We start from the raw sequence: 27391 nt of genomic DNA, 5'->3' as shown, positions 1-27391 counted from the left end.
GAGTGAAATTTAGTTCACAGTAGAAATAACTTTGTGAACTACATTAACTATTTTAGATTAAGATGATTTAGTGAGAAAGTGAGGTAACCCACATAATTATAATACATTTCTGAGATTATTTTAAGTTTGTTACACAAATAAAAGAATAACAAGCCCTATTTTTTGTATTAATGTGCAACATTTTAAGTCTCAATGATACCCCACATATATTCGTAAGTGAAAACCTTTATACCGGTATATATCAATAAAAAATTGTAGTACAGTAATTATGGACATTATGACAATAAAAGTGTCCCCACTTTGTAAGTTAGCTCACTCTTACTGAATCATTCAATTCAATCCAAGATTTGGAATATATGGAAATGTATAATTAATTACATGTATGTATGACCTAAGTAATATTAAATACTAGGAACAGCTGCGATGATATGTAACATGATCTTACTTGGTTTTTCATTAACATCATTGGATATTTCAGCAAATTCGAAATTTTCCAATTGTTCGTTCTCCAGAGTAACATCTGCTACCAGGTCCTTATTCATGTAATTGAATACAACAATAGGAATGGCGACAATTTCACCCCTGATGACGGAATATGGAAGGTCCAGAGAGACAAAGAACGGCCGGAATACTTTCAACTGCGGGAATAAAATAGATATATAACACACATTTCCCATATGCTACATAAGAAACGGTATCATTTTATTTTTTTTTTTTTGGTTACAACCTTTCTTGGTTCTTCACTAAGACCGAGTCCATGAACAGGGTTCACTGAGAATCCGGTGACAACCCAAGAAGTAATAGTATCTGGTGCTGTCTTACGTATTGTTGCTTTTCCATCAGACCTAAGACATAGCAATTTAAAAATTAATATTTTCGTTCTTTGTTTACTCAAATTCATAGTAAGATTTTGTATTTTTGTTTGCAATGAACCATGCACAATACAGGACTTTCTTTTGTCTTTTAAGACTATTACTGTATTAAATATTCAATAAGCAAGCAACAAAATGGAAATAAGCAGTACAATATTTCTATATGGTAACTTGAAATAATACATTACAACAGACTGAAATAAGCATGGAAAAATAACAGCTTTATAAATACCTACATAAATATAGGGTAAACTGTACTTTACATAATTATATGAAAAGTATATTAAATACAAGTGGTACAAATGATGTAAAAATGTTTTATAAAATTACTATCAACTTTAGCAGTACTGGTATCAATTAACATTCAGATCCTTTTACGACCATATGTTTAAACAAATATCTGGATGAGTGAGTAAATAAATAGAGGGATGGATGGATGAGTGAGTGACTGAGTGAGTAAAGTAAGTACCGGTAATAAATGAATACCGGTAAATAAATAAATAAATACATTTTTTTTAATTTACACTAGGGTTGCCAGATTTGTTTTAGGAAAAAGAGGAAAATTTTCACAAAAAATAAGAAAGATTTACGGAACTTCCCAGGGATTAGTAGCATAATTTTATAATTGATTGTTTAACACGTTGACTGCCATCATGTTTTATGTAGTACGGTACAATAGTTCTGAATGCTTGTGAAGACACTGGTGTCCTTCCTGGCAGTCAATGTAAGTTCATTACCAGTCTCAACTCTAGACATTTAACATTATAAAATAGGTACTACATTTACAGAATCTGTAGGTCAGGCCTAAATATACATATATGCAGTATAAGAGTAATAAAACCATTCATACCTAGGAAAAATTGCTGACGTCACTCATATTTAACAAATGCTTTCGTGGCCTTAAGCATAGACGGAGAGAAAACAGTTTCCTTAGAGGGGACAAAGCAAAACCATAGAATCCCCATATAACGGGGTTATGGGGGACATCATTTACCTCCTCCCCCGTTATAGCTTGACTTGGTACATTATATCGGAATATGATCATTTAATAAAGGTATTTTCGAGAGCATGTTTCTTACAGTGTTATAACCATATCCATGATGTTTCGGACCGAGTTGTAATTACAGGACTTGAACTATAGGTCTACTACAAATTATAATAGGATATAACTTAAAACAATCTCCCTCTTTTTCTCTCTCGTACAGAAACATATGTATACATCAATAAAACTATGTAACAGTGCTAACAGAAACTTTTTTTATGACGTTTACCTTCCTGAAGATATCATATGAAATGTAATTCTAATTATTTTATTTAATCTCATCTTTAAGTTTACACATTATACCAGGATCACTTTTCTTTTTTTCTGCATTGTTGTGCAATGTTATTCACATTTTTCCAAGTGACAGCCTGAACACCTACAGACTTCTAACACATGAGTGTACAGGTTGTTACAAAATAAACATTACAGTGCTTCCATTCCTCAAATGAGATATAACAATTTATTCTTATACATTCAGAAGTTTAAAATAAATGTTACAGTCCAGATACATGATCTGAAGACATTAATTCATGAATTTAAGCACAGAAATTTAATCATAAACAAAAGCAAAAAAGATCATTTGAATTCAATATTTTCTAACGTTAACAGAAAAAAAAGAGTCGAGACAAGTTTGGGGGGGGACAGTGCTCCCCATGCCCCCCCCCCATAACTCCGCCTATGGCCTGAAGTAATTTTGTGCTATTTTTATTCTCCAAATAAATTCTCTGCATGGATGATTGAAGTTGAGAAATACTTGTAATTCAAGCTACATCTGATCACTTAAATTTCATAATATTATAAAAATAAATCTCTGAAATTATACTATGGGTAGAAGAACGTAACCTTCAAATTACGGAAGACATAGTTTAAAAACACGTAAGAATACGGAAAAAACGTACAATCTGGCAACCCTAATTTCACCTTTGTACAATATAAATTTTTCCCATATAATAAAATTATTATATTATTTCACCAGAGCCACTGGCGTGGCTCAGTCGGTTAAGGCGCTTGCCTGCCGGTCTGAAGTTGCGTTCGGGCGCGGGTTCGATCCCCGCTTGGGCTGATTACCTGGTTGGGTTTTTTCCGAGGTTTTCCCCAACCGTAATGTGAATACAAGGTAATCTCTGGCGAATCCTCGGCCTCATCTCGCCAAATATCATCTCGCTATCACCAATTTCATCGACGCTAAATAACCTAGTAGTTGATACAGCGTCGTTAAATAACCAACTAAAATAAAAATAAAATTATTCACCAGAGTTACAGCTGACATATACAGTAAGTAAGTACCGGTACGGTATTGATAATTTTGTGTTTTGAGTCAATAATTAATTATAATTAATTTACCTTACCTAAATTTCATTTAATGCTCTTAAAATAACCGGTAGTGTAATGCTTATTTTTAGAAAAATTAACCTCGCTTAAGTCAATGGACATTTTGGTGATTGAAAATAGATCGCGAAGTGAGAAATTTAAGTTTGAAATTTTCTAAAGAGGATAATTTAAAGATGAATTTAATGTAAATACCAAGCTTTCAGGGAATCCATTAATGGATACCGTACTATTAAAAAAATAATGTTTAGGTATATGTTTATAATTAAATAAATTTACTGTATTTCTAAAATTTGGTTAGAAATCTCATGTCATAGTCAAGAGCAAAACGTTTTTAAAGAGAAAGAAAGTCTTATTCTTGAAATATTGCTTTCGACTTCACATAGATGCAATGGTTTCTCAGATTCATAATTCTTTTTCCATATTTTGTGTGTGAAGGTGAATATTGAGCAGTTTAAAAGAGAAGAAACTTCCAAACTTATTTCACCAAAACATTCACTAATGTTATGGATGTTAGTTATACTTACCAGTGTTTACATATGGAGATCTGGAAGCATAAGGAACAAGTTGGAACAAATATTTATAAGTCTTACTCTAAGCACTGACACTGATTGTTCTGTACTACACCATTTTGTTGAAGAAGAGAAAGATAGTAAATTATATTGTGCAATGTCGTACCCTGAAGAGAGGTTGGAGAAAAGCCAGGTAGAAGCAATGTCATGCAGGAGGAAGACCCGGGGCTTGTTCCAGACAGGAGTGGGGATGCGTGAGAAGGCATACGGGCCCGCCAGAGGGGGGCGTGTCACTGGCTTGTACACCACTGCGGGCCCAATGTCTGGCTTCACAACAGGTTGCCCAGGTGCTGGAATGGGTCGGAATGGGGGCCGATTCTGTGCTATCAAACCCATGCCCCGGTCAGATCCTGGAATCCGGGGGCAGATACAGATGTGAGCAGTGCAAGAAATTGACAGACACTCAAGATTCGGATAACAAAGATAAGAACAGTAAAAATAAGTCTGAGAAAGAATTTAAACGAATGAACAGTTTTTTGTGCTAGGCTGCCACAGCGGTGCAGTGGCTAGAGCACTGGACTTATAATTATGTGAACCCGGGTTCGATCCCCAGTATGCCCTCGAATTATAACTTGTGTTGGGCAAGCCCGTGATCCAGATAACACAAGGGTTTTCTCTGGAAACTGGTTCTCTGTGGCATCCCAACAAATCATCATCATCATCATCTCATTTCATCTCATTGCAGGTGTAGCGTAGACCAGCCTACTATGTGCATCCTAGGCAACGACTTTGTAGGTAAATTTATTTATCTACACCATTGGCTTTATATGGGTAAATGACGAACAGTCAAGTACCCGCCATTATTAAAAAAAAATTGTACCCTATTAGTTATTTTAATTATGAAGCTTAAAATGAAAAATGTAGTATAAAATATTAATTTCATGCTATTCACAATTTTAAAATAATAATTAGAATCTATTATGAAATTATACAATGCTTATTTAAAAAGCAATCTTTATGAATTGTCTACACAAAATTATCAAATTTTATACTTCAATTTCAATTTCTAATTTTATCCCATGCATCATACACCTATTTGTAACTACTCCATTAATGAATTTAATAAAGTCAATCATAATTGAATGTGTGAAAGAAAAGAGTGCCCTTTTCCACAATCTACAATGCTTGGAAAAGTGTAAACATCTCTGTTCATAAGAAATTAATTTCTAACACCAATACTATAACGTTTAAATATACATGTTAGCAATTAGAAAATTTTATTATGTACTAGTCTCAAATTTTCACATCATGCAAGGTAAGATCACATCGAAATTTTCACTTGGATTTTGTAATTTTGAAAGTGATATTGTGTAAATGTCATGCCTCTCGTTTGAAGGTTTATCTATCAAATTCAGGAATATGTAATCTTTTAATAAAAAGTTACACTAACTAAGAACTGAATTGGAATTAAAAGTACGAAGTTTATTGAAACATACCAAATTAGTTTTCTTTCCTGATTGATGTTTCACACTAGCCAAGCCTTTCTGATGTTGCTAATAAGAACTATATAAGATGAGTAGATATTTAATATGATAGAAGAAAGAATGGGCTTTCTAGCACAATCATCTAAGGACGGTGCACCAAAGCAGAATTATAATAATCGAGAAAATGTGACCAAAGATTTATAACGTGCAATACAATGGGGTAGGAACAGGGAGGCAGAACTAACTTGGCCAGACAAGAGGAAAAAATAAACACTTTACCTGCAAAAGAAATATGAGCCATTTCACATCAAAGAAGCTATTTACTCGTATTTTGATATTAGTTACCTTCCTGAAACATCTTATATGCATTCTGATGTAAAATAAAATGCATTCTGATCTTATGGCCTTAAAAAAAAAACTTTAGAAACATTTTCAATAAAATTTTGCGAAAAATTGTACGCCTATTATATAATGAAAATGTTTTTACTTAATTAAAAATTTGCTTGTAGATATTTCGTATGGAGTCCATTTTGGTGCCTTTACATTGAACTTTCTGGATATATGTAGTCTACAAACCTATATAATTTAAAAGTTTAAATTTTAATTGTGAATAATCTTTTTAATCCTTTAATTTTTACTTCTTGTTCTCACTCTTCTTCTCTTTCATTAACCCTTAAGTGTCAGGGTCCGTCGTTCTATCCCTCTCCTCCAACCTCTCGATCCTGACTCATCCTCATCATATCCTCTTCGTCTTTGCGTGGTTCACTCTATTTGTTTCTATTCTGTCATCCCATATATTCCTCAGCCGGCCTCTTCCTACCCTGCCCTCAGCCTGCATTTCCATCATTTGCTTAGCATTCTATTCATATGTCCAAACCATTTCAACTGATGCTCTTCTATTACCTCATATCATACCAATACACTGCCTTTTCCTGTCTTATCTCCTCTCGTATTCTTTCATTGCATACCGATACCACTTTTATCAACTGCTCTTCTAAAGTATTTCATCTTTATAGCTTGGAACTTATTAAGGTGTTTACTCTGAAGTGGCAAACTTTCTTTGTCACAGGGCGTACGCAAGGAGGAGGGGAGGGTGTTACCAGATTTACCCCCCCCCCTTTGAACTGTTCATAAAAAAGAACATATTATTTAAATTTGAATATATTTTTTTCCATAATCGTTTTCCCTTTTCCAATTTATCACTGTCAGAGTAACAAAATCTACATCGACATAAGACATAGTCCTCCTACCCCTCTTTCCTTGGTGCTGCGGCACTTTCGAATTATAACAATGCTATCTTTGTTATAGAGAGACCTACCGCCTAGTACAGATCTTGTAATAAAATGAAGCCGACACAATATGAAATTTAACTTGTTGTGAAACATATTGAAACATATTTTGACAGTTCTGCAGTGCACTGTCGGTTTTTAAGAGCAGTATCACCCGTTTGTTACTTTGAGTTCTGACTTTATTGTGAAATGTTCGTTTAATATTTTGTGCATTTGACAGTTCATATTTTTAAACATGATAATACATATAATTTAAAATACCGATAATGTGAACAATTTTAATAATGACCCCCCCCCCCCATCCCCTTCGTAAAATTCTGCATGCGCCACTGCTGTGCCATATAGAATAATGGGAACACTAATTGAATATTATAAAGCTGCATTTTAGTTCTTATACTAATCTTCTTCTTGCCGACCAATTTGGTAATATGCTGAACTTCCTTCTTCATTCGATGTATTATTTGCTGATCAATTTTCTTATCACTGCTTAAAATGTCGCATAAATATTCATCTTTCAACTTTTTCTAGTAATTTTCCGTCACATGTTAAATTTAGAGCTTCGTTTTGTCTGTCCTTGCTAACCCATGCCTAACTTTTACGTAACATATTATTGTTAATTCTTCTACATTAGTAAGTTAAGTGATTCAACAAATTCATTACTGGTATAGTATGCAAAGTAAAGTAATAATTTTGTATGTGTTCATTTGATGTGAAATGCTTCGTGTAAAAATTTATGTATGTAAGTACAGAACAGGCACAACACATAGTCAGTAGTTTCTAGCTGTTGTAATGGTTACTATTTCTGCATGCCTTTAAATTGTCCGCTGCTACCAATCATCAAGACATGAGATCTGCTTATAATAACTTATCTTTACAACATTAATCTGACACTGGGTTTAGTAATAACTTCAGCATATTTAAAATAATATTAAGGTATGAGCCCATAAAAGTGCCTACCCTGATTCAAGCATTTGCCAAAGCCATGTTTCAGGAAAATTGCGGCGAACTCTGACTGTAGGTTCTGAGGAGCCCAAAGACCCTGGCGAGTTTTGAAGCATTCCACCTCCCATAAAAGCAGCACCACCAACTATTCGTTCTTCCTCAAAAGCATTAGATCTGTAGTACACTAATGAGAGAAAATTACTTTGTGAGTTTCTACAGCTACATACATTCTATTATAGTGTCTGCCATTGATCTACTTCTTGCAGTGAAATTTAAAAATTAAAGAGACTTGCAAGTACGGAATTATTATAATATAGCCTATTACAGTAACGTCATGATTGTAAGGTAATACAGTCATCCATTGCGCAATGAATGTAAGAAAAGTAATCCCAGTAGAAAGTAGTCGGAAAATGGTTTAGTACACTCATAGCATAAAAACATTCAAACTATAAAACTTATTAAATTTAAAAAAAATAAATACAGTAACACTTTTAACGTTTTAATTTAAGAAGTTTTATAGTTTTAATATAAGTCGTTAAAGTGAACAGCAAAAAAAACAATGAAAAACATTCAATAAAAGTATTTGTACATTTAACACAAATTGGCAGGATGTGTGGAATTCTTATTTAAAACCGTATTTTATTCAATTTATGATGACTACAAAAGCTCTTCTCAAGTTTTCTTTCGAGTCCCCACACCTTCCTAAATAGTTGTTAAAAAGTTGAGAAATGATTTGATCTCAGTATGTACTAGTAATACTTAAATCACCTCTAAAACTTATTTGTATCAGTATTTCAACTATATTACGAAAGTAAATGAGTTCCGAATTGACTATAAAATCATAGCTTTGCTGTTAGTACCGTAAGTGATCTCATACCGTATGTCATTTTAAACATAGGAGTGCAAGGAAACTAGATCCCTGGCTGACACATTAAATTATTACAGACCTTTCATCAAGTTGTATTTTAATTTGAGTGTATTAATTTATTAAACAACAATGAAATTATTTATCTAAATGACAGGAGAAATTAGAAGCATTATTTTTTTATCATAGAGAAGAATATTATAAATCTTAGGGCAAACATTTGATTTTTATGTTTAGTGTGTTATTAAGACAAAATAACAAAAGCGAGGATGGAAATGTTATTTAGAGATGCTTAAAGCTCAAGTAACTGGTTTCCTTTTAAGATCTCTTTATATTGTATGTTTTCATTATATCTGTCTGTCCATCCACTCCCAGTCACTAGACACATTAGCCTGAGTTTAAGAAAAAAATAAATAAATTCAGTTGTTGCATTTAGTTTTCACTACGGTGTCTACAGTGTTTAAAATAAAAATTATAATCTGATTTCGTGTTTTCTATATTACTCTAAAATTTTTATTGTACTAGTTTTACCTACACGTTACATGGTTAGTAGCAAGAGAGCTGGTCTTCAGAGTTTTTAAAATATCTACAATGAAGAGATATCATTGCATAGCAGTATCTAATTTAGAGCATTCGCCTTATTAGCCAGAATAATATGAAGTATAGAAATATTAAAAGGGACTATTTTAAAACAGAAATCAAGTCTGCAAAGCATGCCTCATTTGTAGACATGTTAGAGATAGCTGCTCTTTTAATTTATAACTACCTCGATTAAATAAATAAATTATAATAATAAAAATTAATATTCAGAGAAAAAAACGTTTCTAATTAAGAAATTAAATTTTTTTATCGACTGATCAGTAGGCTGAACCTTTTAATGGTTACCCTTTAAAAAGGCAGCTACCCAACATTTTGCTGTCTCCCTCTCTCTCTTTCTAGTCTATCTAATAGAGAAGCAACAGTTACTTAATAAAATAATGCAAGATGTGTACATAATTTATTTATCCAATCTGTAAAGCAGTAAAGGCATACCAAATAAGGGAAACATATTCAAATAAGTACCGGTATAGAGAAAGAAACAAAATTATGTATCTGATACTAACAAATCTTACACTAAATAATGCATGCCAGTATGATGCAAATAAACGAAATATATTACAATTTAGTAGATATAAGTGCTGAGTTTTTAAATTGATTGTTGACTGTTCTTCAAAGTCATTACCAGTACGTGTCTTTTTCATGATAATAAAATTACACTTGTGTTCCTTTCTGTTAAGTCAGATATTGTGTTCCTTTCTGTTAAGTCTTTATATATATGTACCAGGACAAGTTTCACTTATTTAACCTAATCTCATGGAAATTGTCTAAGGCCAAGAGAAAAGTAACAGCAATAAGCTTATTTCACTTAAAATACTGAGCAGGTTCTAGCAATCAGTAAAAATAATAGCATGCTAGATCTATGAAATAGAAAAGTTAGTCGAAGGCTACTCAAGTTGCTTTTAAAAGTCAAATATTTTAAGTAGGTAATATGCAAAAAAAGTAATAGTACCATACATACCATTTAAGCAGAGAAAAAATAGAAATAATGGTATGAAATTGATGTTAAATTGTTGGCACGGCTCTCGACATTGCCCATTTACTGCACAGCAGTCACATAAAGGTGGCTGATGTCACTCCCCCCAGCATTGCAATTTCACATCCTTTCAAACCATACAAGCAGTAAGTTAGATTTTTGCTTTCTTTCATTTTGAAAAGCGCTACTAAAATTAATGTATACTAAAGAGCTCTCGTTTCTATGCAGACTCTCATATCATATTAGTGAGCATAAGCTGGCAGCACTACAAGAAGAATTCCTGTACTGTATTCTATTCAATAAAGCTGAAGTAAAAGCAAAGCTGGACATCATAATATGGTAAGTTCTATGATACAGCAATTCTTTAGGTATTAGTATAGTACAGTTGCAAATCACAATCAGTGTTGTCTTACAAAAGAACATCTTCCAGAAATCAAACTTGCAGACCTTCACATTATTTACTAAAGAACCACAAACTTCCAATAGAGTGAGGTTTATGATAATACTACGTATGTAACATTATTACAATATGAAATGATAATTGATTTAATTAATTTTTATTGCAGAATGAGGAATATTAACTATGATATTAAGCCAGTTTTAAAGTGCATACCCTGGTTCAAGCTCTTCCCAAAGCCAAGTCTCAGGGAAATGTCGACGAACTTTGACTGTAGTTTCAGTAGAGCCCATAGACTCCACTTCACCTATTCGAGGCGTAGACAGAGGAATCGCTGGTGCCGGTATAGGTAAACCACCGCCAAAACCACCAGCAAAAGCAAAAGGTGTGTTGTAAACTATTAAAGAAATGCGTACTTTGAAGTTACAAACTGCACAGCATACATACTGCTACATTGTATGTTACAGTCTACTACAGATGTTGAAACAGTAAATGCAATAAAACTGTTACGTCAAATGGCAATTCCCTCTTTGTTAAATATGATATAAATGTGTAATGATCTTTGATTACACTGCTGTAGAATGGTGAAATGTAGACGTTCGTAAGTGACATGTTGCCTAGTAGCCATGCAAATTTCTACCACAGATTTAATTGCTTTATTGTTTTGTCTAATACGCTAATGCATTCCAGACATTAAAGACCCAAAATTATCATACTACAATATACTGATGATTAATTTAGTGTACAACTCCAGAAATATTGAATATATCCAAAACATGCAAGTAACATCTACTCTTACTTAGTTCTTTATACTACCCAACTTCCAATCGTGCAGGCTACACCCAGGTGTTAATATTTACATAATTTTTGTTAAGTATTGGTAAGTATATACATAGAGATCCTGAAAGCAGTGCAATTTAAAATTAATACTGCATTTCGTACTTTTAAGTGAATAGGTTCACTAAGCTTATTAGGAATTTAACGTATGATTTCATATGAAAATATGAATGACAATTGTGTTGTAATTTCTTAAAAAAAAAAAGGAATAAAAAAATTTCATTGTAAAAATATGTCTGAAGAAAGAAGCTTTTAATATCATCGAACATTGGACACAGTCCATGCACAGTGTGATTGACATTACCGGTTTGGTATCTAAGAATGACATTAAGTGATGGTACTGTAGTGCAACAAGCACTAATTAATATGAAGTCAAGAGGATTCCTGTGATTCCTATGAAAAAGTCAAATCGTCGCAAATATGAGGGGAGGTGTCATTTGTTTACAGTAGGTATATAAAGAACAATACCGGACAATCATAAGGTCGTCTTTTTTTTTTTTTTTCACATTTCATTACTTATTATATAAGTAAACTTAGTTTTATTATTAGAGCCTTGTGTCACATCTGTTCTTGTGAGCATATAAGATAATTCTGCACTGTTTCTTGCCCTGTTTATTTTGCTGTCGTATTCTCTATGTTATCTTTGTTTAATTTCTCGTGCCATCCACACGTAGTTTTACATACAGATATGTAACATGTCGACGACAAGTGTTCGCAGTTCTATAAGACCAAGAGGGCTATATATATTTAGTACTCTTGAATAAGACGTAAAGATCTGCAACATAGGTAGTAAAACTATACACCTGTCGATTTTTTAATAGCTACCACCCACTAAAACATCATATTAACCTCAAATAGTTACTGCTCTAGTCTAATAGCTGAAGAAGTGATATCTCTTGTACATAACTTCCTCAGACACTCTTAAAAGTGTTGTTAATAATGATATGGGTCTATAATTAACAATAGTATCTGGGAAAATACTATATTGTATTGAAAAAGTGTGTGCGTGTGTGCGCGTGCGTGTGCGTGTGTGATGCTCTTGATTTAATAATGAAGCCATTCTCCTATTATAAATAGGTTAAAGAAGGGAAATTATTTCAGTACAGGCCTTTAAAACTGTAAGTTATTTATTATTTCATTATATACAGACATTTTTTAGATGTTTTGTCACATACCAGTACATCATTTCTATTCTAGTAGTGGGAATAAATTTGAGACCTGGCAGTTCAGTATTAAATGTATACCAGTATGTTAATTAAACAATTACAGCATCTTCTGCATAATTTGAATGTTTAAGCTGGCAATGATATTTATATAAAAAGCTGTTAAAGCAGTGGTCGTCAGCACTCGCTGAAATGTGCAATGGGTACGCGGTGCCGTTCCGTGAGCAAGATCGTGCAACAGGGAGAGATAGAGAGCATACTCGCTAGCAGCTACAGAGTGCACCCTAGTGCACTGCGTTTTCAGCGGGTAAGAGAGACTAGCCCCAGCGTGCTCTGTGCTGACGACCCCTGAGTTAAAGGAATCTAGAATCGAATTTGGGTCTCTACTTTATGATCATCGATTTTAATAAAAGAAATATGTTCATTGTTTCGATATTGAATTGTTACATTTTTAATAATATCCCAAATAGTTTTTATTTTATTGCCGGTATCTGAATTTTGTATTTTTCTATTGAAATGCATACTTTTTGCCTGTGTATAACTTTTTGATAAAATTTTGAAGTTCTTAAAATAGTTCAGAATATGAGGATCATTACTGTTTTTATCCATTAAATATAGCTAGATTCCTTTTTGTAATACATGAGATTATAATTCTCTGAGATATGGTATTCAAATGTTTTTATTTTTGAATTTTTTTTCAGAACCTTGACTGGAAAATATTAATTGATGTAATTCATAAACACATACATAAAATACATTAAATTCACTATTATTATGAGTATTACTATATACAGGGTGGAAGTAAAATAACCAGGCCAGTTATCAGGATGAATAGTTCATATTGCATATAACAAAAAAGTCTAGATTAATATTGGTGTAAAGTTTATAATTTTCGCAGAAAAATCATTTTCCCAATATCTTTAACACCCTCTGTTTCGATAACTATTGCAAGTGGGAACGTGATTTATGTCTATGTTGATAGAGAATCTAATAAATAATTATTTTTCCCTTTGGCGTATTTCAATAGAGTGGACGGTTTTCGAATAAATTTAATGCAAATATAAGGATAATTTAAACATTTTAAAATTCGAGGGGGTTGCAACATTGTAACCTGAGAGGGTGGTTAGTGGTGGTCGTTCACTCGACAGACAAACTTAATTCGTTTTCTTGTTGTATCAGTTCTACTTTGGAGATCTGATGAGTTCTTGTTTAGTGCTTCTGTGTACCGGTATCAGGTAATGCCATGATTTTCAAACAGCGAATATCTTGATATGATGTTAATTTACGGCGAAACACGATGTAGTTTCCGTACAGCTCAAGTGCTTTATGGAGAGCAATATCCTGAGAAGAATATTCCAAATCCAGAGACATTTATCGCAGTCTGTCAGTTAGTCCTGATACTGGCAGTGTTTTTTCATGTTATCGTAACCATCAGTGGCAACGCCCTAATGAAATAATCGACAAAGAGGAGGATATCTTTGAAAAATATTGTAGTGAAAGAGGACAGATGACTTTATTGTCAAACACATGGCATTAGAAAACAACAACATATTATTAAATATTTAATAATTAAAATATTATTTTAGGGTTGTTTGCATTTCCAATCTTCATTCATTCCTAATTTAATGAGAAAGTAATGTGCTCTTTCGAAATAGTTAAAATATTTATTAAAGTTACACTAGGTTGGATGGACAGACTCCGACTTTCACATTGTGTGAAGCATATGATTCTTGACTATACAGAAATGTTCAAATATGGTGTAAATTCTAACTTATCAAGATCGCAATGTAATTATGCAATCATACTCGTCTATTATGCTTAATATCACTGCTTGTTTTCATCAATATAATAATTGTCATTATTATCAAGGCATTCATGCTGTTCCAAGACACTGCAGATATATAGAGCAGAACAATCTGGTTTGTGTATTTCTGGACCGTTTGCTAGATTTTGTATTTTTCGGCGAAGTAAAATTTTTTGTTCCTTTATCTACTTTACGTAATTTATGATATTATACTCGGTGAACAATCCTTCTGCTTACGGCTAGTCTAGTCGGCAGAACTAGCTGCTAAGCTGGTTATAAATTCCCTACCTCCACTGTGCTCAAGGTCAGTGTGAGTTGTACACTTGTAAGATAAACACGTGTTCTTTAAGCAACGTAATTCATTGTGTTAATTGAATTAATATGGCTCAATTCAGGTATTCTATGCCCCAAAGAGTACTCATATATGATTCAAATATGCATACAGAATCGACTCGTGCTGTAAGGAGATTATTTCAAGAGAGATTCCCTGGTGTCAAGTTCCAAATCGAAGTTCAATTAAAAGATTGACAAATAAATTTCGTGAAACGGGAAGTTTTCTTTACAAGAAGCTTAGACAGCCAAGCACAGTACTCAGAGAAGAAACTCTAGATAATACTGGACAAGGCTCTGGAAAATACCCCTGGAAAATCACTTCAACATCTTTCTCACCAAATGGGAATTTCCTGTTCGAACAGCTACAAAGTTACTGAAGTTAAAATCCTTGCTTGATATGGGTGAGTGGATTACTTTTACCTATTTTTTAAGTGTTTATTAGTGTTTATTTTTTAAATGTTTATTATTATTAACTTACGCCACAAACTGTAGGTAGATTTTTTAAGTATTTATTAGTAATAACTTACGCGACAAATTACAGGTACATTTACTGAGGACTTCCTGACACTTGTTCACTGCAGTTATCGGCTTGACTTGCCCAAAATCCACAAGCAGTGGAAGTAGGCGCATGAAGGATTGTTCACCCAGTTTTGTATTGCATTGTATATTATATTATATTATATTATATTACATTACATTACATTATATTATATTATATTATATTATATTATATTATATTATATTATATTATATATTATTATGATACTAAGGGATATATGCTCTTGGAGCTAAATGACAACTGTGAGCAGTATGGGATTAAAATAGATGCAAATAAGACGAAGACTATGGTCATAGGAAGAAAAATAAAGAAGATAAAACTAGCGAATTCTAAATGAGACAGTAGAGCAAGTGGATAGCTTCAAGTACTTAGGGTTTGCTATAAGCAGTAACGTGAGCTAGACTAGTGAAGTGCTTTGTATGGAATGTGGCATTGCATTGGGCAGAAACATGGACATTACAACGAAGTGAAGAGAAGCGAATAGAAGCATTTGAAATGTGGATATGGAGAAGAATGGAATGTGTGAATTGGACAGACAGAATAAGAACTGAAACTGTGTTGGAAAGAATGGGTGAAGAAAGAATGATGCTGAAACTGATCAGGAAGAAGAAAAGGAATTGGTTGGGTCACTGGCTGAGAAGAAACTACCTACTGAAGGATACACTGAAAGGAATGGTGAACGGGAGAAGAGTTTGGGGCAGAAGATAGACGACATTAAGATATATGGATCATATGAGGAGACAAAGAGGAAAGCAGAAAATTGGAAAGATTTGAAAAAGCTGGGTTTGCAGTGAAAGACCTGCCTTGGGCAGAACACTGAATGAATGAATGAATGAATGAATATTGTATTATATTATATTACCATATAAACGCGAATACTCCGCACATATTCTTCCGGAATTTAACGAAGAAAAACTGGAGTGTGGGCATTATTTGAAATAAGATGGTATCACTTTGCCTCAAACATGGATCCCGTTATACCGTTGTCTGGCCTTGCACCTTGGTCTATGTGGTGTAGAGTTGGGCAACACAATTCTTTTTCAGAAATCGATTCCAACAGTTCAATCATACATTACGAATCGATTCTAATGATTCGTTCACGATTCTTCCCAGTCTGCGATTCCAATTATTCTTTTGAATCAACTAACGACTCACAGGGCTCTTTCCTTTGCAAACCATGGGTAGAACAAAGATGGCATGAGAGGTGAGACATTGGATGGTTTCTTTATGTGGAACCATTCATCATGACCTCCATTAGCTATAAAATTATCCAAGAAAGTATTTCTTAATTTGCTATTAAGTAGAGTCCCGGATGCTTCTATAACAGCATGTGAAGATTATGATGCGTTTCTTAAAACACATTGATATTTTATTTAGTTTTGGAGTATACCATTATGTAGGATTAATTTCTTGTAAATAAAACACAAATTTCAGTCTTTTTTCTTCTCTCTCTCCTAAAATTAGGGTGCGCAGATTATTTGATGGTGTTGATATTCCCGTATATTATATTATATTATACTAGCTGTACCCATGCGCTCCGCTGCACTTATTAGAAATAAATATAAAGTAATTACATAATTAAAATAGAACATTGGGTCCAGGGAACATTCGTGTTTGATAGAAGAATAAATCGTTTAATATGGCACTTAATTTAAATTGTATTTAAATAACTAAAATGCTATCATTTTGGTCCAGAGACCACTCATTTGGCTCAAATATAATTCGTTTAACATTTTTCTAAATTATTCTTGGATGCATCCTTTAATAAATCACTCCAAATTATTAGAGTTGATTGTGAAGGTTACTTACTGTAACTTCTGAGATTACTTCATACAAACACACAAAATATTCTCTGTATATTAATATTGATAAACGTCAAGGCCGCCTTAAATAGACGGAGTCATTTGTTTTGATTTCATTGTAGCCATCGTCGTCGTTCCTGCAATAACTCCTATGTCATATATCGATTTTCAGATTTTTGCTCTACTAAATAACTTAATGATGCAGCAAATAATACAATCTACTATAATTTAATTATATTCCTTTCTTTTGAAAATGTAAGAACTCACGATCTCCTATGCACTACTGCCATAGAATGAATAAATTTGTTTTTCTTCCTACTAAAATATTTAATATTTTGCACCTAGAAGTTACGGAACAACGACACTATAATCTGAGGCGGCTGTGGAAATGTATTGTATTGTTATTTTAAAACTCTTGTATATCCTTAAATATCAGTCCTATCAAAGTTTTGCCTGGAATAAAACTTATCAGAAATCATTTTTAAAGAAACTTTTGTTATGTAACATTTTTCACAAAAATCAATAATAAGCCAGATATTTCGGTTTATTTAATTCAGGCCCCCTTATAACCCCCCTTTTAAATAAAGTATTTTGAATGCCATATAGCTTAAAATCTAAGTTACAACGAACTTAATTTATGTTCCAATTTTCATCGAAATCTGTTCAGCCATTATCGCGTGAAAAGGTAACAAACATACAGACAGACAGACAGACAGACATACAAACAAAAATTTCAAAAAAGCGATTTTCGGTTTCAGGGTGGTTAATTGTATATGTTAGGACCAATTATTTTTGGAAAATCGAAAATTACCAGAAAAATTTCAGCTACAGATTTATTATTAGTACCTATAGATTATATTATATTATATTATATTATATTATATTATATTATATTATATTATATTATATTATATTATATTATATTATATTATATTTAATTTATATTATATTATATTTAATTTATATTATATTATATTATATTATATTATATTATATTATATTATATTATATTATATTATATATTATATTATATTATATTATATTAAAATTTATTATATTACATTATATTTTTGTATTAATGCTTGTCTCAATTTTTAATCCATATATTTTTAGAGATATTAGTGATATTATATACAATAATACAGCTCGAAAAAAAGCTATGTATTCTGGATTGTCCAAAGCAAATTTCGAGTTACGTCTTAAACAAGAAGAAATTTTGCTCATTTTGCTCAAAGACAATAGTATCGGTATTTATAATAAGAGTTTGAGATTCTTCACATTAGCCTAGTTTTTGAGTACCACATCTAAACCATGTTTTGTAGAAAAGTATTTAAACTATTTTGGAAATTATTACTGCATCCTTCTTCGAGGAAATAGAAACAACGAAATTCAATCACATAAACATATACACATTATATTCACAGCATAATTATCTTTGGAAGGCTTATCTACTTAATTGGATATGTTATTTCTATAAAGCAAAGACAACTGTCAGAATCGATGCTTCTGTAGCTAAGTAACTATTCAATGTATGTGACATTCTACTGTTGCCTAAATGCAAACCTGGAAATAAATTACAAAATTATTTTATCAGTGTTTTCACTTGTCTTCTCTTTGAACTATTATTATTAGTTCAGCAAATAGATAATAACTATTTTATTCAAAAGTATGCCAATTTTAAACTTCAAGTTTAAAAAAAATAAATTTATTTTCTGCACATAATTATCATATGACATAAGATTTCAACTGTTAAGAAAAGTTATATAGATGCTTTGACTTACCCCAGGGAAAATGCTCATATACAAAACCATTGGTCATTATAACTGCTCCAGAATTCTGGAAGGAAGGCGAGATGATTTTTAGTAGTAAAGTCATTCAACAGTACGATATGTATATGTATGTGGTACAATTTTATAGGTATTTTTGTAGTTTATATCGAAAGTACAATTTCGTCCAGATTTCAACATTGATTCTTATTAATATCCTGATTAATTTAATTTCACAGAATTTTACAGTCTAATGAAAATTAAATAAAATTCAAAAATAGCAAAAACCTTATTTTAGTATACAATCATATTACAGAGTAGGTACTAAAAATGTACTGTATGTACCATACTTCATAACCTACTTCAAATGCTTGTCGTGCTGTAGCAGAGCCTGGCCACCAGAATAATGACCTTTTTCCTCTAAAATTCATTCCGGGCCAGAATGGTGTCTGATAACCTCCATCATACGACATTAACTCTTGCAGAACAGTGTCCTGTAAAGCAGTGATAATGAAAGGTTTAAGCATAGTAAAAAGATTTCGAAAATATTTAATGGTTTTCTCTTGAAATATAATTTTATTTATAATTCTTCCTTACAGTGAAGAACTGAAGTTGGATGGAACTTAAAACGTAGATAATAATTAAAAAAAAAAAAAGATTGACATTATAATATTATTAGAGGCCACAGATTTTGTCATTAATGCTAAATGCGATAAATATGTATAATTTTTTCTTGGCATTGAGAAAAGTGTCCATCCTTTCTTAGCAGGTGGAAACTGAAATTGAAACAAAGCATTGTATTGTTTACAAATTGATTTAACAGCCATCTCTTCTACCAAACATTCTCAAAGATCAATAATACTTACTAGGTGAAGAGGGATGAGATATATTGGGATTTCCTAGTTTGGGACAAATCGTTCACAAGTTTCAGTTGTGAAAATGAGTCGCACCACTGCAGTTACAGTGCATACCACAAAGAAAGAGTTTGCGAGTGAAAGTACTGTATTTATGTATCCGAAACGAATATATTAATGTACAAACTTTGTTACAATTGGAAGAAACATGATACTGATACTGTGTCCAAGCATTGTTTTTCGAATAAAATATATATGGGATTAAAGGAGAAAAGTGTGAATCGAAAAGTACAAGCGTCAGTTTGAAAGTTCATTTGATCGCCACAAAAAGCCAAACAAGAGAAAAGAGCGAATACTCCTTTCATTTCAACATATACATACTAGGTTCAAAAAGTTCCCGGAATTTGCTAGCATCATAGAAACAACGTACCTTAAACACTATTTTACAGCATTCCCTTCAAAATAGTTGCCTTCCGCAACAACACACTTTTGCCAACGCGTGTAGAGTTCCTGGAAGCAGGCCTGGAAGCCATTTTGTGAAACCCGTCTTAGTGCTCTCGTCGCGTTTGCGATAACCTCTTCAGCATTGAATCTCCGTCCTTTCAGATGACTTTTCAGACGGGGAAACAGAAAGTAATCAGGTGGTGAGAGATCAGGAGAGTATGGTGGGAGATCCAAAGCAGTTATGTTGTGCCTGGCAAGAAAATTCTTTACAATAATTGCGCGATGAGCAGGTGCATTGTCATGCATAAGGAACCAGTTGTTTTCTACCCACTTTTCTGGACGTTTCCTTCTCACTGCGTCCCAGAGGCGACGGAGGGTTTCTACGTACAATTCTTTCGTTACAGTACGACCTTTTGGAATGAACTCATGGTGCATGAGACCCTGAGAGTCGAAGAAAACTTCCAACATAACTTTGCTTTAAGTGTGCTTAAATGCGACAGGCTCATGTCAGTAGATTTACTGGCATGTGAAAGAACTCCAGCGGGACAAAATTCCGGCACATCCGGCGATGCTGATATAACCTCTGCAGTTGCGAGCGTCGTTAAATAAAACATAACATTTAAAATAACTTTGCCTTTGGAAGTGTCCCTAGGAAATTTTTGCTTCCGAGGAGATGTTTTCGATTTCCACTCAGATGACTGTCGTTTAGGGACTGGGTCGTACAAGTAGCACCAGTTTCATTTTGTTTAAGAAATCACCATCTTCATCAGCCATACTGATCATGTCCCCAGCAAAACACAGAACTTGATGTTTGTACTTTGCTCTGTGGACATAATTACAAAATGCGACGAACAAACAAAACACTATGATAAACAATTGCCTACAACTCAAAACCAATAATTGCCATTATCAGCAAACTTTAAGGAAATGACATCATGAATGTTACCAACAAAACAAATGTATAATATCCCTTGTTATATATTAATACGAAAAATGGTAGTAAAATTCCGGGAACTTTTTGAACCTAGTAGTAAAACATTTTCTTAATTACAGACAATTTTTGCAATAATACGATAATTAATTCGCGATAAAACGTTGAAGATATCGTGAATTTTTCCAACATAAATGCAAAATCCTGTGGTGTCTAAACAACACTAACATTAATGATTTACCTCTGTGATATCATTCCCTTCCTTGAGTAGCAACACGCTCTGATCAATGCCCAAAACACCAACATAAGATTCAGGCTTGGCTTCTATCGTTAGCTCCACATTCGATCCTGGTTGTGTTTCCTCGACGTTGGCATTAATTTTGACCTGAATAACGATTGAAGATAGTTACACATGCGTCATAATAAATAAACATACTGTTAATTTTGTTACACAGTCATATTAATATTTCATCACACAAATCTGAATGCTACTTAATTAAAATCCAAGAGTGAAATTTCCTCCTACATCTGGAAGCTTTATGTTCTGCATTTCTATCTAAATGAGTGATGTTAAGTGGAAGGATATTGATTTGATATAAGATATCGATAGGAGAAATTTCTTTTCAACACTAAATCCTGATATTACTTCAGATGTACGGTATTTTTATTGTGTATTCGCTTTAATGGTGAAAACATAATCATTTTTTATTTTGTCTCCTTATTACTTTAACTGATAACAAAAGTGGAGTATTTTACAAACTTACGAAGTTCTGTAATGATCCTTCCAATTCAATATCAAGTGCATCTGCAACTACTTCACCATCTTCTTTCACATAAAAGACGACAACATGGGCTGTTGGTGCCATAGCATATGTGGCCAAAAATCTGAATTTATACGTCTTTTTGTTAGGCACCTCTATTGTATTCGCTGTCACCACATCACCACGTCCAATCACCTGGTAGCTGAAATACTTCATAGGCTCTGTTGAGTTTACTTCAAGTTCCACATCTTGATTCACCTTCGCAATGAAGAGGAAATATTATTAATGATACGAAATGCCAAAAAATCTTATAAAAGACTTGTGTCCGTAAGGTGCCTGAAAATTTGAAGGGAAAATCCCAATATTAAAATAATTCTGTGATTAATGATATCATATTAGTATCATTTTTACAACGCATAACATAAATCGTTTTTTATTCATTGTCTGTAATGGAAATGGAATTTCATGTTTTATTTTTAATTAACTACACAGCCAATTTTATATCTATCAGTTATGATTATAATGAAAGCACTACTTATATAAAACGTTAATGTATTTAAAAGTGTAGACAGAATATGTAGGTAAATAACAAGTAAGCTACTAGTGAAAATGTTCACTTTATTTTTCAACAAAAGTGAAATATTAAAATATTTACTTACAGTTGGATGTTCTGTATTAACAACTGCTTGAATGAAAGTATTGCTTGGAGACATGGAAGCACTAACTGTAGAAAACCATTCCTTTAGGTCCAGGTACTCCGCCTATAGAAATATAAATATACGAATATATACGCGCACCACCCAGTCCCCCTCCCCAACCCTACACGCACGCACACAAGCACGCGCAAGAGAAGATCAAGCAGGAAAAACACATCATATCCAATGTTGGTGCAAAAGGAGCTATTGCTGCTATCTAGTGGCTTAGTATTAACACTACCATGTGCCTAAAGCACGGAACGAAAAAACGATCCAAATTGTATGAAAGCAGAGTGACCAGGCATCAGGCTTTTGGAGGAAGTGTCCTTCTTTTTAAGCTTCGTCGTCATGTCCTCTAGGCATTTAAAAATATAACAAAATGTCCGGCATTTTTTAAATCTATGATTATTTAAACTATAACTCTTTATAACACGTTTTATTTCTTGTTCTTTACGGAAAAAGGATTTTTTTATCTACATGGGTCATTCAATAATTAGTGGCAACAATGTTTGTACGTGGCGCTATCAGCGGTAAATGATGCAAGCTGATAACAGTGAGAAAGAAGAGCATCTGATGTGTGTTATCTGTGAGTTTGAAGACAATAATCTCATTTATAAAATATTTGTGGTGAGTTTAATTTGGAGACTGTTATCTATAGTGCTCTAAAATATTTAACAAATACGAACAAAGATGCTTAATTAAAATTCAGATTGCAAGAGGCAAGAATGTTCGACAATGCCATACAGCATTACTGGAAGCTTGTGGTAGAGAGACTTCACCGTATCATACCGTGGGCACATGCATTTCGCAATGGAAGGGAAGATATTCATCAAAAACGTGTAGCTGGCAGACCGCAATCGGCAAGTGATGATGTGCATGTGAACGCTGCTGGAAGAACACCGTTGTTGGACTTGTATTGAACTAGCAAAGGAAGTTAGAATTGCTCCTGGTACGATTCTTCACATACTTAAGAAGAAGTTAAAGATGAGGAAAACCTGCGCTTGGTAGGTCCCACACAATCTTAAAGAGGAAAACATGAGGCAGAGAACGGAAACAGCGAGATTGCACTTAGAACGCTATGGACGTGAAGGCGACATTTCCTTCGACATGTCATAACTTTATATGAAACCTGGGTTCGACGCTACGAACCCAAATTAAAGAGACAATCAAATGAGTAGCGGCACAATGATTCCCCACGGCCAAAAAAGTATCGGCAAGAACAGGATCCACTTAAAGTCATGTTTATTGTTGCTTATGATTTTGACAGTGTCCTTGTCACTCATTCAGCTCCTGCAGGAAATCATGTGAATGGTGCATAATACAGTTACTTTCTGGAACACCATTTATGACCGGCTGTGCGCCATAAACGTATAAATCTCTTGAATTCTCATCCTCTTGTGCTACATGATGGTGCTCACTCTCACATAGCTGCCCCTGTGGTTAATTTACTTCGCAGATGGGACTGGGAAATTCTGTGATGTGATTTTGATCTTTTCGCGAAAATGAAATTATCACTTAGAGAAGTTCGCTTTAGAACCAGACAGGCAATTATAGCAGCAATAGAGCAGTCTGTTCGAAGATTAGCACAACAAAATGCTGTGGATGGCATCCGTCGTCTCCCTGAGGTGTGGAGGCTGGTTCCTCTGAGCATTGCAACAATGTGACTGTTCCAAAAATGTTTTCTTTGTTGTTAATTCAAATGTTGCCACTAATTATTGAATGACCCATATATTTGGGTTGAGGTAGCAACTCCAAAAATATAGCTTTTTTTTTTTATTTCTGTTGGTAATTTTGTCCCTAAACTAAATTTATCATATGTAATGCTCATCTGCCTAACCAGGACAATATTTAGTATTAGCTATGGAAGCAATAATAGACACAGAAGTAACACTTTAAGTTTACAAAACAGTGTAGTTACATGAAAAAATTGTGGAATTACCCGTTGTCCTCTTCTTGAATAAAATGTCCTCCTTTTTTCATAATTTTGTCCTCCAAAGATATTTTCACATCTGGTCACTCTGTATGAAAGCCTCATTGAGAGTTAGCTGCCTCAGAGAAAAGAATGCTTCATGTCCATATTAATTCAGGGATTACCTTAATCCCGCAGACATGTGGCATGAAGCATTCTTCCTGCTTTGTCTTTATGCATTTATACAAAACTTCACTTCTTATCAATAATAAAGCATTATGTTATAACAGAAATTTCTTGTGTAACGAGAAAAGAATTTCTATTTCTGTATACAACTTCTGACCAGGTAGTCTGTTTCTCCACTGTATGACGTGGATGAAATACCAACATCTTAAATTGGCTTCTTTGCGATGCTATATTGCTTGAAAAATAGTTGGAAGTAAGCAGACTATTACTAAATCTGTTTCTTTTCTGTCATACATTATTGCTTTTCAAAGATTTAATTTCAGAGAATTAGTTAATTTACTTAAAGTTTGTTCGTTACTACTATCTCCACAACCATCACCAGCATCACTGCTAAAACTATTACCGGTAGTTATTATTTTTACTATTTTTATTTTTGTTATTATTACTACCGGTACTACTACTTCTGTTGCTGTTAATGTCATCACCACCACCATTAGTTACTGTTAACACATGATGATTATGATTATGATGATGATGATGATGATGACGATGACGATGATATAAAACCATTAGTCACCATTATGTTTTTGTTCTTGTGTACTACTCGTACTGCTAGTATTAAAGTTGAAAGCAGTAAAAACTATGATAATGGCAACAGTGATCATGACTACGACCACAACGGTGATGATGATGATGATGATGATGATGATGATCCTATAAGAAATATAATCATTATACGTTATTGAATTAAAAGCTACAGTAACAATAATTAAATTTAAAAATGTTCTATTGTTCTACTCACTTCAATTCCAAGCACCGTTTGATTTGCATCCACAGGAGGATAGAAGGTCAACTCAACCATACCGTGCTTTGAAAGTTTGTACTTTTTTTCTATGTATGATGCGTGATCATATGAGAAACCATATCTCACTGTAACAGGATTATTTTCATCTTGTACTGGAGCACCATTGTGATATGTGAGCTTCACCTGCGCACAGCAAAGAAAATGAGAAAAAATCTAACATTCCCATCTGAAATGATTTCTCTCCTCATTTACAACAAATTAGACCAGGACTGGCACCAAGAGCGAATTTTACTCTCTCACAGGGAGCTATATGACTTCCCTTCAACCCCTTTCTTCCCTGCTAACACTGATGCCATGACGGATGAATATTAAGCATCCCCGTTTAGAGTTTGGATTTGCTTCCGGTGTCCAGCCCTGGATTAGACGAAGAAGCTACGTGATGATGTACACTGAGAACTGTTTAAGGCTTATTGAGAAATTTCTGAGTCTTCATTTTTATTTCATATATTATTTGTATTGTAAATACTACTAATTATAACTCAACTACTGTGGAAGCATAATTATTCAGGTTAATGGTGATATCAAGATACTACGTTTATACTGTCATATTAGCAATGTATTCATATGGAAAACAAAGATATAGTGAATAGCTATTAATTGCTTTTAAATATTATGCATGTATGAGAGTACCATTATTATTTATTTAAAGAGAGATGACACTCAGGTGGAAATTAAACGCAGAATAAATATGGGAAATGCTTGTTATTATTCTGTTGAGAAGCTTTTATCATCCAGTCTGCTCTCAAAAAAGCTGAAAGTTAGAATTTATAAAACGGTTATATTACAGTTGTTCTGTATGGTTGTGAAAGTTGGACTCTCACTTTGAGAGAGGAACAGAGGCTAAGGATGTTCGAGAATAAGGTGCTTAGGAAAATATTTGGGACTAAGAGGAATGAAGTTACAGGAGAATGGAGGAAGTTACACAACATAGAACTGCACGCATTGTATTCATCTGACATAATTAGGAATGTTAAATCCAGACGTTTGAGATGGGCAGGACATGTAGCATGTATGGGCGAATCCAGAAATGCATATAGAGTGTTAGTTGGTAGGCCGGAGGAAAAAAGACCTTTGGGGAGGCCGAGACGTAGATGGGAGGATAATATAAAAATAGATTTGAGGGAGATGGGATATGATGGTAGAGACTGGATTAATCTTGCTCAGGATAGGGACCGATGGAGGGCTTATGTGAGGGCGGCAATGAACCTCCAGGTTCCTTAAAAGCCACTTGTAAATAAGTAAGTTGCAGAATTACAATTTGTTGCACCATCTTCACTTGGATATCAAAATAATAATTTGATAAGTTTTTTTTAATATAACCTATATTAGAATCCTTCTTGAAAATCTATCCAATTTTTGTACGTTGTAATGATAATAAAGCATCATTATAATTTTATTAATATTTTGATTTAAATATGATATATTTACTACATTCTTCTTTAAGAAATAATTATAACTTCATTTCAATTCATTCTGCATACAGTCATCAATTGTGTTATACTTTCACATGTAGGCTGACCATATGAACCATTTTGAATGGAACATTACCGTTATTTTACCATGTCCTGGCCATCCCATCATTTTAGTACAAATATCATTTTTGTCCCTTTTCTAATTAAAACTTTAAAAATATGCTTAAATATTGATCAATCAAACCTAAAATCAAGTTTGCATTTGTCAGTAATTCGTATACTGATAGTAAAGGCTTTTATAATCTATTGTACCAGTAATCGTGGGTAGACACATTAAGTTTATTCTTTGTCTGCCAGGAAGTACAGTATCTGTCGAAAAAAATATTTTCTATTATGAATACTATATGGTCCAAGGAGAAATTCCTATTAAGTGTTGAAGCAATGAGAGTTATGATAATTATTGTGACATGCAGTGTGCTAAGTTTTATGGCAAGATACTGAAAGTCCGAAATTTGTTACCTGAAGTAAGATAACAAAAAATAAGCTCATAGTATGATAGTAGTTAAATGCAGCCCTCTCTATACCAACCTAAAGGTTTTCATGTGTGTTCTGTTAATAATAGCTATTGTGAGTTAAATATTTTATCAGACATGTTCTGTCAAGAATAATAACTATTATAAGTTAAATATTTTTTTAAATAACATATTGTTTTAATGTCTTACTTTTTTAAGAATATTACCCCCTCCACCGTTTCGTTTCTGCCTC

The 27391-nt window shown here is 33.2% G+C and overlaps 1 protein-coding gene across 5 annotated transcripts in view; it reads right to left on the bottom strand.

Annotated features, from left to right (window-relative positions):
- LOC138696416 (CD109 antigen-like) overlaps positions 1-27391 on the bottom strand; it is a 225562-nt gene that overhangs the window by 49430 nt on the left and 148741 nt on the right. For 3 of the 5 annotated variants that reach the window (XM_069821378.1, XM_069821382.1, XM_069821381.1), the window contains 9 exons: positions 25152-25337; positions 22219-22320; positions 21563-21817; positions 21040-21183; positions 18932-19063; positions 18585-18639; positions 3922-4165; positions 728-845; positions 446-638 (listed from right to left, as the gene is read on the bottom strand). In XM_069821378.1, coding sequence (XP_069677479.1) covers positions 446-638; positions 728-845; positions 3922-4165; positions 18585-18639; positions 18932-19063; positions 21040-21183; positions 21563-21817; positions 22219-22320; positions 25152-25337 — 1429 coding nt within the window. Of the gene's footprint in view, positions 1-445; positions 639-727; positions 846-3921; positions 4166-7485; positions 7655-10521; positions 10703-18584; positions 18640-18931; positions 19064-21039; positions 21184-21562; positions 21818-22218; positions 22321-25151; positions 25338-27391 lie in introns of all 5 variants that reach the window. The other 2 variants (XM_069821379.1, XM_069821380.1) reach the window with 2 other exon arrangements.

The sequence above is a fragment of the Periplaneta americana genome, chromosome 3 (genome assembly GCF_040183065.1).
Source record: "Periplaneta americana isolate PAMFEO1 chromosome 3, P.americana_PAMFEO1_priV1, whole genome shotgun sequence".
NCBI classification, from domain to species: domain Eukaryota; kingdom Metazoa; phylum Arthropoda; class Insecta; order Blattodea; family Blattidae; genus Periplaneta; species Periplaneta americana.
Note: the sequence above shows the minus strand (reverse complement) of the source record. Positions and strands in the feature narration are given on the sequence as shown.